Source organism: Vombatus ursinus, unplaced genomic scaffold, assembly GCF_900497805.2.
Source record: "Vombatus ursinus unplaced genomic scaffold, bare-nosed wombat genome assembly UNPS02014768.1, whole genome shotgun sequence".
In the NCBI taxonomy this organism is placed as follows: Eukaryota; Metazoa; Chordata; class Mammalia; order Diprotodontia; family Vombatidae; genus Vombatus; species Vombatus ursinus.
The window spans coordinates 27,990,067-28,006,843 of NW_020954546.1; the positions used below are offsets into that span (position 1 = coordinate 27,990,067).

Below are 16,777 nucleotides of genomic sequence, written 5' to 3' on the forward strand. Positions count from 1 at the left end.
GGTGACGTCACCCTCGGGTGGGCTCGCTTTTTCATTAATGAAACCGGCGGGCACAGGCGCATGCGCGGCAGGGTCCCCTCCCCCTCCTCCCCCCCGCCTCCCTCCGCGCTCCGCCCTCCTCCTCCCCGCTCCCCCCTCCCCTCTCCGGTCGCTCGCTCGCTCTCGCTTTCTCTCTCTCCCCGGGCCGTGGAAAAGGATCCCACTTCCGGTGGGGTGTCATGGCGGCGTCTGGGGCTGGGATGGCTGAGGGAAGACGGCGCTAGTGGGGAGAGCGACCCAGAGGGCTCCCCCCCTCCCCTCTCCCCTTCCCCCCTCCCCCGGCCTGCCCGCCGACGCCCCCTCCCCCCGCCCCCCTCCCCGCGGGCCGCTGGCCGCGGCCCCCACCCCCGCGGGAGGGAGCCCGGAGCGCCCCCCGACCCCCGCCCGGGCCCCCTCCCCCGGGGCCCCCGGCCCCTCCCTGGCCCGGCCGGGCCCGGGGGCGCCCGAGCCCGCCGCCCGTCGCCCTCCGCCCCAGCCCCCCGGCCGCGGGGCGGACATGGCCGCACACAAGCCGGTGGAATGGGTCCAGGCCGTGGTGAACCGCTTCGATGAGCAGGTAACGGGCCGGCCGAGGCGGAGGGTGGGGGGCCGGGGCGGCCGAGGTGGGGGACCCCCGCCCGGCGGGCAGGGCGCCCCTCGGGGCGGGGGCGGGGCCACTTTGTGCCTGGAGGTGCCCGGGGCTCCTGGGTGGAATGGGAGCTCCGCGAGGGCAGGGGCGTTCCGTGCGGGGCACAGAGTAGGCGCTGCCCGAGCGCCCCGCGCGCCCCGGCCCCCTGCATCGCAGCCCTTCCGCCTGGGGATTGGGACGGTGACCTGGGCTGCTTTCTGGGGCTGTCCATCTGGCTTTAATCACCCCCCCCACCTTCCTATTTTTTGAATGGGGGTGAGCAAAGAGGAAGATTTCCTTCTTTCCGTCTCCCCAGTGTTCCTGCTAGTTTGAGGGTGTGTAACGGAGGCCCTTCTGATTGCACCCCCCTCCCAATCCCACCCCCACCCCCTCCCCTGAGCCGCTTCTTTTGCTTCCTTGCTTAAAAGAGGGAAGAATAAAGAGGTTTCCTTTCTGTCCCTCCGTTTGCCAGTGCAGACTTAACGACCCCTTCCCCACCCCCAATGGAGTGGGACTTTACGCTGCCCGCCTGTGATCTCCCCCAGGGCTCTCGTTCTTAGCCTGCCCCCACCCCCAGGGTTGTTTCCCCCCTTTAATTTTCCTTGCTCCTGCCTCTTTTCCCTTTCCCCGCTCCCCCCATTGCCATTACTCGCACAAGTGAGAATCCGTGGCAGGAGGAGGTGAGGAGGGGAAGGAGACGTGGGGGTCCCAGAACCCAGGCAGCCGAAATGTGCCGTGGGAGAGGGGCTTCCTTCTGCCTTGCCTAGTGTCTGCTTCAAACTATTAGATGTGCAAGAGCACTTTCATTGAGAATTCTTGAGGAATCCCCTAGGGTAAGGATGGGACTTTTCCCGGAGTGTCACACACTCGGATAATCCTTGGGCTCTGGTGGCCAGGACCACTCCAGCTACCTTTGTGTGGCTCAGGGAGGTTCGGGAGGGTTCCGAGGGGCTGATTATCTGGGCGGTGTGAGCCCCGAAGGAGAAGGAAATTGTCAAAGGTTGAGCTAATCCGTTTTGTTTACTGTGCATAATAAACATGAAACTGAGGGGGGTGGGGGCAGTTCTTGTGTATGATCGATAAACATTTCTTTGCTGAGCTGTGTAGTGTTTATGACCCATCCGAAAGAGGGGGGGAGGGGAGAGGAACGAGTAGAGAGTGGGGTGGGGGGACTTCAACTAAATAGACTGAATCTTTAGGTTAGGAGAAAACCTCCAGGGGTTATCTAGTCCTCCATCCTGTCTCCAGACAGCACCAGCGCAGACTGTTAAACTTACCTGATTTCACCATCAGGAGGAGTAAATTGTTGCTCCATTTAATTCATTTATTATTATTAGGAGAGACTACGGAAATTTAACTCGTGGAAAAGCCTGCGTGTGTCTAATTTTTATCTTAAGTTAAAAACACCCCAAAGCAGAGTTTCTCTTTTGATTGACAGCCCAGGCAGGCATCCTATGTTTCTTTCATTTTTTTTTTCAATATTATTTCTATTGGATTCACCTTGAATTATTGACCTCCTGTGCATATCCTTAAGTATCACCGGAAGAAAGATCTCCGAACTGGAAAACCGAATGGTTCTGATTATGTGCCCAGTAATGCAAGAAAATGTTTCTCTTTGTGTCCCCTGTGTTAAAAGGCCTGAGGCTTTGTCGTTTTCTTTGTTATGTATATTGTGGAATCAGGCTTGCCAACATCTGTTAAAAGTTAAGGACTCAAGCTATTTAAACAGAAGCATTTTTCTCTGCTTCTCCTGTGTAATGAAGGGGAAGGTATAGCAAGCTAGTTTCTCCCTGAGCTCTTGCTCTAGCCGCCCTTTAAAGCTTAACTAGCTGACTTGAGGGAGGGCCCATAGGAGAGGAGCAGTTTTAGGAAGCCCTAAATAAAGTTATTGCTGAAGGGCCAACAAAGTGTCATCTCCATTTCTAATTCTCTTGGCGAGAGGCAGCTTTCATTTTTTTTGGGTGAGGAAACTGAGGCACATCGTGGTTCCAGGCCCCACAGCTTTTTAATGGCTAGGCACTGGTAGGAAGAAAAAGTCAGCATTTGCTTTGAAGTTTCCAGGCAGGGGTGTAGGGGAAAGAGCCTGGGGCTTGGAGCCACCAGGCCTAGGTTTGAAGGCTGCTTCCGGGTTGGGAACCTTGAGCAAATTATTTAGCCTTAGATTTGTTTGTCTGTTTTTGCAAAACTCTGCTGTTTCTCTCAGGGCATTTGTGTGAAAAGTGCTTGGTGAATTGGAAAGCACTATGTAAATGTGAGTTACTCATTTTTATCATTGACAGAAGTGGCCTTTTCGGGGAGCAGGTTTCCATTGTCATAAGGCAGAGTACAGTTTGTACATAGTTTGCCATGACTATAGAAAGATATTAAATATTTCCAAGTATTGCTCAAAGTTTTGTGTTTTGGAAGAAATATTCAAAATGTCTCATGGCCTCAGGAAAAGTGAAAGAAAGTTAAATCGGTATCAATCAATCCATTAAGCAGTATTTCTTAAGAGCCTGCTATATGTCAATTCTGTGCTCAACTCTAGAGATACAAAGAAGTGAAAGACCATCAGTCCCTGCCCTTAAAGAGCTTACTGTCTAATGGGAGCGACAATATGTAACTAATTAACTGAGGGAAGGCCCTGGAATTAAGAGGGATTAGGGAAGACTTCCTGTAGAAAGTGCGATTTTAGTTAGGCCTTAAAGGAAGCCAGAGGTCAGTAGTAGGAGCCGAGACAGGAGAGTGTTAGGGGACAGCTTTGGGGGACAGCCAGAGAAAATGCTTGCGGCTAGAGAGGGATCTTTCTTACGTTTTACGTACATATATATATATATATATATGTAAAATTTATCTAGTTATTAAGATTTTAGTACCCAAGAAAAGATGCTTTTCTTTTATTGAAAGATAGAATCTATTTTTATGATCAAATTGATGACCATTTGGAGGGGATATTTAATATCTATGAGTGAAGTGGATCTCGATTCCCTTAAATCATTTGTGGTGTGAATTTCATTGGCTTCTATTTGTAATTATATTGATATTACTCGACACTTAGTGAAACAGTCTCAAAGAGTACCAGAGTTCTTGTACTTTGCATGCACCCCTTTTTGCAAAGCTGTATTTATTGAATTCACATCCTTCCATCTGAGACGGTGTTATTTTCTGCAGTCTATCAGAATTGTTTTAAAATCAATTTGTAGGGCATAATAAACAACACATACTGGTTTTTTTTTAAGCTTTATTATGTTCCAGGTTAGGAAAGATAATCATTTGGCATTTCAGTACTATGAGCATTTATGAAGTCCCTACTGTGGGTGAAGCCAAATTTAAAAAAAAAAAAAGCCTTTGCCCTCGAGGAGCTTCTATTCCCTCTGGGGAGGCAGGGAACAGATTTTACTGTAGAAATGGGTGTCTAGAAAATTGGATCCTACAGGTTCGTGTTCTGACCTCATAGTTACATGGTTTTTGTTTTTTTGTTGAGTATTATGAGTTAGAAATGCCTCAGCCCAGACTCTAGGTCTGCTGCTTAGAATTGTTCTTCAGTTTTCTGTGCAACTGAGAAGGAGAGCGCTCTGGTTTGTCCTAAACTCGGCCCAGTTAGGAGAAAGGACCTCGGAGGCTCTCTCGGGGCAAGCCTGCCGATCCCTAAATTCAGCGGGCACTTCATGAGAGTACAGCTGATCTCTGTGTTATTTCTGAAGGGAGGACGGGAAAATTGGGGTTCCATGTTGTCTTTCTTGAGGAAGTTGAGAGAAGTAGCCAGAACTTTATTGAATCCATTTGTCAGAGTCCAATTCAAGGCAAATAAGATGATACGTACCGAGGGGAAAAAAGGATGTATTTAGTAGACATGCCCTGGGTGTCTGTCTGTCTTTCTGCCTATTTCAAGCAATGTGGCCCTTGACAATTCCCCTTTTTATAAAATCATATGCTAATTAGTATAGCCTTTATGCAGGAAAAGGAAAGGAGCTTCAAATGATTAGCCATTCGTGAGCCTGTGCTGATCAGCCTACGTAAATTTTTTTTTTTTTTAAACATGAGTGCTATTTTATGCCTTTGCCACTTCTGGGGAAAAAGTCAAATGTAGTCAACAAATATTTATTAAGTGCCTACTATGTGCTAGTAAAAAAGACAAAAGCCAGTCCCAGCCCTCAAGGATCTCAGTCTGATGAGGGAGTTTACAGTCAATGAGGAGAAAAAAAACTCTTCCATTAAAAAAAAAAAATGATCCCACTACTCTCTTTAAAATCCTCTGCATCTCCTGGGTTTTTTAATCTGTGGTTGTGAACTCATTTTTATATTATTTTGATAATTAAATTTCAAAATAATTTGATTTCCTTTGTAATTCTATGTATTTTAAGAGTTTAAAAGCATCGTTAGCTTTGTCCATAGGCCTCCTTAGACTGCTGAAGGGGTCCATGACACAGAAAAGCTTTAATAATTCGGATCTGAAGAGATGCTCTATTTATTTATTCACTTATCTATGTCTGTGTATGTATGTCCATCTGTATGTATCTATCTCATTAGGCAGCTGAGTGGTGCAGTAGAGAGAGTACCAGGCATGGAGTCAGGAAGACTCATCTTCTTGAGTTCAAATCCAGCCTCACACACTTAAGTAGCTGTGGATCCCTGGGGAAGTCACTTCACACTGTTTACTTCAGTTTCCCCATCTGTCCAATGAGCTCGAGAAAGAAATGGCAATCCATTCCAGTATCTTTGCCAAGAAAACCCCAAATGGGGTCACAGAGAGTCGCACACAACTGAACAACTGGACAGCATCAAAGTAGGAAAAAATGATCATTCTGTACATTGGACTCTTAACTTTCCCAGTTTCTCTGGTGATCTCACTTCCACAATTTCCTCTTCTAGCATTGGGAATTTTTCTTTTCTGTAGATTTTTTTCCCCCTAGATATGATAAGGTTTCCTTTATCTTCACTTTGCTTGACCTAGGTTACCATTGGTTTCTACCTCTGTAGCTCTACTGAAACTGTTATCCCTTCCTTGTTAAAATCCCGTCACCTTATTGTTCCCTACTTGAAAGTTGCTCAGACCCAGGAATTTCCTGGTTCTGCTCTTATGCTGTTACTCACTTTGGGTGTCCTCTTGGAGGAGCCTGTGCCCCTCACTGTCTGTTTTGTACTCCTGTCTCGAATGAGCTCAGCCCTGGGCTTCTGCTGTTCTTGCGGCTGTCACTGGTGTTCCAGCCCCTTACTCGGAACTGTCCATAGCACCTACAAGTTCTCACACTCAAGATATTGAAAAAAAAAATGTCAGCATCTCATCTACCACACACCAGATGGCTATTCTTTCCAATTAGGACCATAGGGTTTAGAGCTAGGAGGTTAGAAGTTTTCTTGTTCAGTTTCCTTATTTTACAGTGGAGGAAACCGAGGCCCAGAGAGACTGTGATTTTCCCTAAGGTGGCCTCAGTGGCAGAGAGCAGAGCTGGGCATTGGCCCTAGGGTCTCTGACTCCAAATCCAGCAATCTTCCCCCAAGGCCCCAAGGTAGGCGGCCTCTTAGAAGGAAAAGAGCCCTGGCTTGGAAAACTCGGGACTCATGTTCTAGACCAGGGTGGGCTGCCAGTCACTTAACCTGTGTTTCCATGCCTGTAAAGTGAGGGGATTGAAAGAAGCATTTCTTCTTTTCCTACCATTCTTTTATTTTGGTGATACTATTTCTGTCAGTTATTAGGAGTGTCAGTTCTCTAACATCTCTAACTCTTTTTCTCCCCCTCATTCCCATCCTCATCCTCTAGTCCCCCCTCCACACCCATGGGGTTTAATGGCTTGCCCAGGGTCATACAGCTAATAAGGCCAGATTTGAACTTAGGTCCTCCTGGTTTGCGAGCTGGTGCTCTATCCGCTGCCCTACCTAGCTGCCACCCTTTTATTGGGTTCTGTTATTTATTTCTTGGAAACATTAATTGACAAGCAGTTATTAAGTGCCTACCATGTGTCACACCAGTCCACATTTTCTTCGTTTTCAGTTCTACAGGTTTACTTCCTTATTTACCCTAATAGATTTCTAGTTAATCTTCCAGCATCCAAACTCTTTCTTTTTCTGACTACTATCCTAAATATATATATGTGTGTATATATTTTTATGTGTATGTATATGTATATGAATATAGGTGCAGTGTACACATCTAGGTGTTGCAGTGAATAGAGTATCAGGCCAGTCCTGAGTTGAAATCTAGTCTCAGACACTTACAACTGTGTGGCCCTGGGTAAGTCAGTTAACCCTATTTGCCTCAGTTTCCTCATCTGTCAGATGAACTGGAGAAGGAAATGGCAAACCACTCCAGTATCTTTGCTAAGAAAATCCTAAGTGGGATCATGGAGAACCAGACATGACTGAAATGGCTGAGCAGCAGCAACAATAAAAATGTATATAAATATTTCTTAGAATACAGCTTTTATTGCTAGTTGTGTGACTTTAGGCTAGTGCCGTGGATAGATCTCTGGTCTAGAGTCAAGAAGACAGGGTTCAGGGCCCGTCTCAAATACTTATTAGATGTGTCACCTTGGCCAACTCACTTAACCTCTGACAGCCTTAGGTTTCTCACCTGTAAAATGAGGATGATAACATCTGCCTCCCAGGTGGTTGTGAGGATCAAATGAGGTGATAGTGTGTGGTTCTTCACATACCTCACAGCACTGTGTCAATGCCAGCTAATTTAGTACTACTCTATTATTTCTGGTCCTCATGTGTGCCCAAACTCTTGTCAAGAATGGAACATCAAGGCCCAGCGCCACCCTCCGTCCCCCATTTTGTGGGTTAGCACGTTTTAATTTTTGTTTACAAAGTGGATGGTAGAATTGAAGGTGGAAATTTGGTGTTGTACATCAAAATGTAGATTTAAAATTTTGAGGGGTAGCATTTAATGAAAGGGAAAAGTAGGAAACTCCAAGGAAGGACTTACCCAACTTTTGTGTTTATTGTTTCTTAGTGAAAAGCTCCTTTGACCTGGAGACCTGAGGAAGAGCTCAGGCTCTGGCGGTGTCCTCATGAATCTGAGGAAGTCTCCCCTTCCCGGCGAAGAGGCCACGTCTAGCCCAGGAGGGATGTAGCAGCCCGTGCTCTCCCCATCTTAGCAGGCTGGTGCAAGGGTCTAATGACTGTGCACTTGTTTGGAGAAGTGTCTCACTGCATAAGCGTTGGGCGTTGGCGTTCATCTTCTCTCTAGCATGCTGATGCTGCCTGTTAGTAAGAGCTCTGGTTCTTCGGCTGCGAAGTTATTCAGACAATTTGACCTTCTCTGACTAAGGGTTACCTGGCTTGAGCATTCAGTGACAAGCTCTTAGGTGATTTCCAGCATTATTGCATGTTAGGTTAGAGATGGCCTTTTCCTAAGGCTCATGTGAGTCCCACTTTTCCCATTGGCACCACGTCCATGCAGTCCACATCTGTTTGGCCTTGAGAATGGCAGAGACAACAGAAGGATGCCATGAGGCCTTGGGAGAAGTAAGCCAGGACTAGGAGGTTCATTTGATTAAAAATAGTGTCCCTGTGCTTCCTTTTTACTTGACTCCCTCGGGCAGGTGGCAGTGGAAGTGGAAGTGTTGAATTAGGAATCTCCAGAATTGGGGTTTCCGCCCAGTCCTGTAACTAACAAACACAAAGCAAGGTGCTCTTAGGCGAGTCACTGCACTGCTCGGCTTCCTCCTTCTGCTGAATGAGGGAGTCAGTCTGTGGCTATGAAGTATCAACTCTTAAACATTCTGTGATGGATAGAATGAATTTTCATGATTGGTGAAATGTTTTCTTTGGTATACTAAACCTTAGACTTTTGTCTTTTACTTGAAACTTCAGTGATATGCTTACTGTTGTATTATCATAATGCAGATCTTAGTTCTATAGCTTTTTTTTTCTAGTATCAATAAGTAAACATGTATTAAAAATCTACTATATGCCATTCACTATGCTAAGAGTTCTGGATGCAAACAGGGACAAAAGACAGTCCCTGCCCTCCAAGAGATCACAATCAAATGGGGGACATAACCTGCAAACAAATATATACAAACAAGCTACATACCGGAGAAATGGGAACAAGGAGGAAGGCCCTAGAATTGAGAGGAGTTGGGAAAGACTTCCTGTAGGGAACTTTAGTTAGGGATTTTATGTTCAGTACGGGGTTTTATGGATTTAGTATGGGATTTTAGTTAGGACCTAAAGGAAGCCTTGGAGATTACTATGTGGAATTGAGGAGAGACAGTCAGAGAAAATGCCTAGAGCCAAGAGAATGGAGTGTCTTGTTCATGGTACAGCCTGGAGGCTAATGTCACTGGATGGAAGAGTATGTGTCCGGGAAGGTGGAAGAAGTCTGGGAAGGTAGGAGGGGGCTCAGTTCTGAAGGACTTTGAATGCCAAACAGAACATTTTGTATTTGCTTCTGGAGGCAGTTAGGGAGCCCCTGGAGTTTATTGAGTGGGGAGTGACATGGTCAGACTTGTGATTTAGGAAAATCACTTTGGTGACTGAATGGATGAGGAAGGACTTGAGGCAGCTGTCTAGCAGGTGATGAGTGCCTCTACCAGGCTAGGGGCAGTGTTAGAGGAAAGAAGGGCCATATTTGAGTTGCAAAAGTGAATTCAATCCTTGGTGACTGCTTGAGAATGGGAAAGAGAGAGAGATCGTGAGGAATCCAGGATGATTCCTCAGTTGTGAGACTAAGGGACTGGACAGTGTTGCCCTCTACAGTAATTAGAAACTAAGGAGCATGGGGCTGGGTAATGTTTGGGGGAAAGATAATGCATTCTGTTTTGGACATAATGAGTTTAAGATGTCTACTGGATTTATAATTTGAGATATCTGAAAAGCAGTTGGAGATGACAGATTGGAGGTCAGTAGAGAGATCCAGGCAGAAGAGGTAGGTTTGAGAGTTATCAGCACAGAGATGTTATCCTTGAACCTGTGAAGTCCGTTAAAAAAATGGATTTTTATTGATATCTTTTTTGTTTTTTCACCACTTACATTTCCCTCCATCCACCTTCTCCCCCCTCCCAGAGGGCTATGTCTTAGAATACTTTTTTTAAAAAGAGGAAAAAAAGCTCATGAAAACCAAGCATTGAAGAAAGCTGCCATTATTTGCAGTGGAAAGCTAGTTTTTGACAGAATTGTTCTTATGGATACCCCCTTCTATTAGTAAAAATTGGATATTGCAGTGGTACTGCATCATTATGCTAGGAAGAGTATGAGCTATCTTGCCATGTGAGTACTTAAAAACATTTGGCTGGTGTGCCTCCTGGGGCCTGCTCTTGTCTTCATTGAGAATCAGATCAAGAACATGAAGGACAGAAGGATTAGGAAGGAAGTTTGGGAAGGGGATTGATTGTTCTTTGGAACAGATAGGAGGAGGATTTTTGGCCAGTTTAAGGTTTCAAAAGGTTTGGAATCCATACTCAACTAGATTTTGTGGGTTTTAAATATAAAACTTTTCAAAGAATTGACTTGTATTTCTGAAAATGTTGGCATGTTTCCTCTGTCTCATTGAAAATCTTATGCTTGAGGGTGGGGAAGCAAGGAAGACTCCATCCTGTTACAGAAAACTGTAATTCATACTTTTGTCTTTGACCTTGAAGGACAGTGATGTTAGCAGTTCTTTTTCCTTTTCATAGAATAGAAAATATTTAGCATTGAAAAGTTTGAACATTAAGTTTATGTTTAGAATAAGTAGTTGCTGTACTATAATAGAAGCTCCAATAAATGACCACAGAGCAATTCTGTGTGTGTATGTGTGTGTGTGTGAAGTGTAAGTATGTAACAGATAAGAGGCAACATGGCAGCTTCTGACAGGACTGTCACTGGCAAGCTACGGCTCATCTTAGTGTCCTGGGCAGCTTCCTAAGAATAAATTAGAGATGAGTTGCCAATCTGTGTCAGTGGCCAGAGATTTGCAAGCTAGTAGGTGCTTCCCTTTTTCACTGAAACCACAAATCTGGAAACACACACACACACACACACACACACACACACACACACACACGCACACAAACATACGTATAAACACAACTCAACACATGACATACTTAAAATAAAATTTCAAAAATTCTGGTATTTATAGTATATTTAAGAATTTAAAAGTGTTCTCATGTTGACAGTTCAAATGAAAATGTATCTATGAAATAGTTTGGTAATTGAAATTTTTTGAAAAGTGTCTTTTAAATAGTTTTTTTTTTCCTGGGAAATAATATCAAAAGTGCTTCTGTTAAAACAAAAATCCAGACCCACATGGAAATCTGTTCCATTTGTTGCCTATTATAGAACTGGAGTTCTTCTCTAAAACTTGAAATATTTTTCCTAAAAATGGTACTGATTAACTTACAGTAGTTATACTTTAAGGTACAAGCTTCTGATTGCATACTTTCTTTTAGCCACAATCCAGCACTTTATTTTAACATCACTTAGGGTTGCCAGTGAAAGACCCTGTAAGCTACTGCCTGTTTCTAGTCCTGTTTTATTGATTTTCAGATTCATTCTTTTATATCCCAAAGAATTTCACTTTTTTTAAGGAAGCATAGCTGCGTCTACTAGCTAAGCCGTGTGCTTCAGAGAAGTAAATGGCATTTGGAAAGTCTTGTTCCTGTGGACACGGGGTTTCAAACAGCTTGATCTGAAATTTTAAAGTAAATTCTACACCCTGCTATTGGGGAAATGAAGGCTTCCCAAGGTCAAGGTCAAACTGTAGATCCCTTCCGGAAAGGCTCTCTCAGGGACTTGGGAATTTAAGAGTAATCTGTTAGCATTAACACCCTAACTTTCTGAACCCCTTTTCTGGGACGTGGTGACAGAGCTTACCACAGTCACACTCTTGCTTCATTGTCTTCTTGCTGGGTTAACAGAATATGGGGTTGCTCCGGGGGGATGGGGGAAGGAATGCTGGACTTGGAGTCAGAGAGAGGTGGGGTGGGAGGGTGAATGCTACCTTTGCTGCTTCCTCTCTGTGTGGCAGCATGGCCCAGACAAGGGCCAGGGAAATGGACCCAGGCCAGTGGGTTTGCTGGTCTTTTCATTCAGTGCAGATAACTTTCCAATTCCTGTTTGAGCCTCTCTGCAGCGTACCCCAGACCAATCCCCAAGTTGTTATTTTCATCATCTTTATTCTACTTTACTTTCTCCTCAGCATGTTTGGATCTTTGATACTGATAGACTTCAGTTAACCCATCAGTGCAGATTAAATTAGGGCACTAAGTCCACTTGTAGCTTGAATTTTGGCTAATAATGTGAATCCGAAGAGATCTGTTACTTAAACCCATATTTCATTTTGAGGCAATAACTGCTAACACAGTGACTACTGAATGGCCTGACAGAAATGTAGAAATGATGGCAGTTTTAATATTTTCCTTTAATCATAGTTCTGCATTAGATTAACTTTGATGTCCTTATTAAGTAGTATTAGAATTTTAGTAATGATCATGGTAATGTAACATGTACGTGTTAATTTTTTCATTACTTTGTTTCTAGCCAGAGCATTTTTCCTAAGTGCTTTACAATTAGATTTCAAAGATGATCCCTCTGTTTAAAATAGACACTTTAAACCGCCGAGGTCACTCTGTTATCAGGACACCTGCCTAAAAACCTGCTTTTTCATGATGTTTTTAGACATGGTAAAAGTTAAGAGCCAGTCTCTGAGGAAAGCGTATCAAAGCCATCCTTTGGGAGACCTGGTGGCTTTCCTTACCCCAGCGTCCTTTGTAATTTTTAAAACTCCTGAGCTTACCCTGAATCTTTCATTTGAATGCTTCTTAATAAGCCCATCCTATGTTGCATCTGATTTGACACTCTGAAAACAATGTATTTTTCTTTAGGAAAGATTAAATGTGCATTGGTTAGGATTCACAGACCATTTTTGACCTGCCACGCATGGCTGTCTGTCTTTCCATTTTGGTGGGTATTCATTCACCTGGGTCAGGAGGAAAGGGACCCAGGATATGTCTTCCTCCTACAGTTTTGTGATCATCGTAATGCTTTATATTCCATAGGGTTTTTGTAAAGAATGATTACTGGTTGTGATTCACAGACATGATATTTGTGGTTCCAAGTTTTGATAAATGTGAACATCCCTTTTCCATAGAAGCATAGCAGATTCATTTTTTCCCCCTGAAAAAATCAAAGGTCTGTGCCTCAGTCTTACACCACTAAAATGTGTTTTCCTTTTAAGTTCATGTTTGTAGGGCAGTCCGAGTGTGATCTGGAGCTCCTTTTGTACACGAACATTCAAGTGGATGAGGTGCTGTGAGATGGTGGTGGGAAGGCAGTGGAGAGAGGGATGGGTCTAGATTTGGAGGCCCTGGGCTTGGATTGGGGATCTATCCCTCCTCTTTCATCTGGTCTCGGGCAGTCCCTTCAGGTTTCTGGGCCTCAGCTTTCTCCTCTGTCAGGGGAAGATCTCCAAGAATCTTTTCCATCTTAAATCTATGATGCTCTTGGGCTATCTGTGCCATGTAGTGGGAAGGCAGTTGGGATTGGATGTCACCTGTTTTGTGAAGAAAAGAGCATTGAAGTAGAAATCACCAACTGAAACTTTGAGTAACTCCTCCCCCATTTCTTAAATGTATGGCCTTGGATAACTCCCTTCACCTCTCTAAGCCTCAGTTTTCTCATTTCCAAAATGGAGATAACAGTATTTTCATTCTCTACCTTACTGGATTGTTGGGAGGAGATCCCTATGTAAATTGTAAAATGTTATACACGTGTGAGCTATTGCCAGACACAAACAAATGGACATGCCAGACTTATTCTTAGTGTGAGCCTCAGGGACTAGGATAAATAGAAGGAATCTCCATTTCTTCCACCCTCAGAGAAGAATTCAGATTCCAGGGGCAGGTGAATGGAAACCAGAAGGCAAAGGCTTGAGAACTGTCTTCTCCCACCACTGTTGAGTCTGCTCTGTGCTCTCTGCCTCTGAGACTTCTCCTTTGACTTGCTTTTGGAGTTTTTTGTCCTTGTCTTTGGTAGGATACTCTGAAAAGTGAGTGTATTTTGCATTTGGTGCTCTGTGATGCCTCTTTGGATATTTAACCCACGCAGATGCCCAGCTCAGTAACTGTTCTGGGGGCTCTGCCTGTAGAAAGGGAAGTATTTTTGGATCTTAATTCTTCATCTTGAAATAGAAGTTTTGCAGGGTAAGAATTTGCAGCCAGAGGTCATCAGGGTTAGTTGTGCACAGTGAAAAGACATTTTATTTGATGTTTTTAAGAACCTTCTGTGCAATACAAAGACAAAAAGGAAATAGCTCCTCACCCCAAGGATGTTAGGTTCTGTTGGCTCTATATTTATACCTATGAAGACATGCTACCTATCCATGTACAAAGTAAGTACAAGATCATTTGGGGGTATGATAGGGAAGAGAAGAATCAGACAAGCCTTTTGTCACTGATGCTTGTTGTCTTTAAACATTAGATTATGCACTGTGTCACTGGGAATGCACTGGGAATACATAGAAAGACAAAAAAATGGGCCCAGCCCTCACGGAGCTCTCAACAAACAACTCTGGCCAAATGGGATTGCGAGAGGCTACATTGGAGATACACTGAGCTTTGAAGGAAACTGAGGATTCTGAGTAGGGATGGGAGGACCAAGTGCAGCATTTAAAAATTAACATACTCCTTAAAGAAATTAGGTTCTGATATGTAATTTAAACACATAGTACAGAAACTGGTCGGCAAGGGATGGGAACTTGGCTTATCATTTCATTGACATGCAGCACTTTCCTGTACCAGTGCAGGTTGACTGATACCTCATCAACTTGGAACTTTAGAGCAGATTGTTGGAGGTGACATTAGAAGTCAGGTCTTCCTGGCTTGGGGGCCAGCCCCTGATCCTCTGTGATATACTTCCTCTTAATAATTTTCTTAAATTTACATAAAAATAAGACCAGAAAATGTTACCTTTTGTTAGGTGAAGTAGCTTTGGATTGGTTCCCTAACCATCGTTCTGAGTAGATCTTTTTTTCAGTATATTCAGGGATATTTATAAGTAAGTAAAAGTTGAAAGAAAGTTCATGTTCAAGAATATTTTTTTTCTATGGTATTCCCCTTCTCTTTCCTAAATATTTAATTGTGATTAGTCTGAGTGATTAGAAAAATACATAATTAAGAAATGAAGTTTTATGTCTCTAAAGAAATTATTCTTGTATTTAAGCAACTTTTTTATAATGATCTTTGCCTCGAGTCTAATGGGATGTCAACATGCAAATGCACATTATGAACTCTTCTAGTTCTTCTGATTGAATATTCATGTGTCCACATGCAGGTACAGGTATATTTTAGATAGCTATAACCTCGTGTTTTGTATTTTTTTAGCTCAACTCTTTGATACTTTGCGTTATTTGGCATTTCCCCTCATGTTTCTATTTTTCTGTATAATCATCATATTTGTAATTTCTTCATGGTGATAAAAAGTACTCCATTGTATTTACTTACCAGTCTGTTTAATCATTCTCCCATTGTACATTTAGGCAATTTCCAATATAAAGCTTTTTTTCCCCAGTGTAATCAAACTAAGAGGAGTGTTAACCATTAACGGTGATTCAATAAAGATAAAATAGGCCCTTGATTTAAGTCCCAGACAGTGTTTAGATGCTTTGAATTGATGGTTAGAACAATTTTGTTTAATCAAAATAGACTAGTATAGTTTGAAAATTTTATATGTAAACATATTCTTTTACTATTTTTTGGTTCTCATCTCAGTTTTTGTTTATTGTTTCTTTAAAAGGAAGACTTACCAGGATAACCCCCGTTCCTCAGCATGTATCACATTATTGGCTTGATAGCTGCCAGGGTCCATAATAAACATAACCATCCACAAACTGGATGAAAAACTTTATCTTTTTTTTTTTTCCCCTTTTCCTCGAGCTAAGCCTCCTCCTAGGTGGAGAACCACTGGGTTAGAAAAGGAGGAGGCCCAGTAGTAGGACGGGGACTGGAGGTCTTGGACTGACAAAGTCAGAACTTCCTCATGAAGGATACTAATGCTTCCATTTACCAATGAAAACATATGTAATCTACCCATCTTGTTAGGAGGAATTACCTGGCATTACCCACATCATGTTGGGCAGCTTTGGTTGATGGGTAATGATTACCTGCAGCCAGGTGAACCACTGTGATCTCGCCACTCTTTGGTGCCTGCCAAAGGCTGCACTCAACCTGGTCCTCAAGGACAGAGGCTTCTAAGAACATAGACCCGTCACAAGAATGTCATAAGGACCCTGTCCAAAGCTACATAGCACGTTTTAGTGTCCACTCCAAAGAAACAGTCTTGGGATTGACTTAGTAAATTGAGATCATTAGAATACTAAGGTGTGTTTTCAGGTTGGCAAAGATGATAAAATAAAAGGAAAATGACAGTTGTATGGGGCCATGGGAAAATAGGCATGATGTTCTACTTGATGAAATTGTGAATTGATCTACCCATTCTGGAAAGCAGTTTGGAATTAGGTCCACAAAGTCACTGAACTATGCATATCTTGTTTACCACCACTGGGCCTGTATGTCCCATGGAAATCAAAGAAAGAAAAAAAAGGATGCATATGTACAAAAATATTCATAGCAACTCTGTTGTTGTTGTCAAGAACTGGAAACTGAGGGGATGCCCCTCTGTTGGGGAATGGCTAGACGAATTACTGTGAATGGAATGAAATGACAAAAAAGATGGCTTGAGAAAACATGGGAAGACTTGTACCTACTGATGCAAAGTGAAGTGAGCAGAGGCAGGACATTTTGTAAAGTAACAACAATGTGATAAAATCAACTTGGAAAGGATTTCAGTGCAGTGAGCCACCTCCACTGCACAGCATTGGTTCAGAAGCTTCCTGACAGAGGAGATGGATGCAGGGAGATAGTCCTTTATCTTAAATTGCTGCTTTCTGCAGGCTGCTTCCTATCAGCAGATTTCTGCCCAATCCCTTTATTTAGTAATCTTTTTTCAGTCTTCTCCCCAGCTCTGCAGTGTGACACCACGCTCTCTCTTTCTATGGCTTCTAAGAGATACCCCCTTTTCTCTCTCCTGCTGCTTCTCTTCTTTGTCTCCTTGTCTGGGTCCTTTTCCTCTTTTCAATTCTTTAAAGAGAGATTTTCCCAAGGAACTATGTGAAGAGTTTAGTGACTTTTCTTGAATGCTTCCAGATTGTCTAACAATGCTATGTTA

General features: G+C 43.3%; 1 protein-coding gene across 14 annotated transcripts in view; it reads left to right on the forward strand.

Moving 5' to 3' along the window:
* Positions 1–508: 508 nt before the first annotated feature.
* The window catches only part of NF1 (neurofibromin 1), a 246,780-nt gene continuing 230,511 nt past the window's right edge, over positions 509–16,777 (forward strand). For all 14 annotated transcript variants that reach the window (XM_027862574.1, XM_027862586.1, XM_027862578.1 and 11 more), the window contains exon 1: positions 509–595. In XM_027862574.1, the coding sequence (XP_027718375.1) occupies positions 536–595 (60 nt within the window). In that variant the 5' untranslated portion in view covers positions 509–535. The remainder of the gene's footprint in view (positions 596–16,777) is intronic.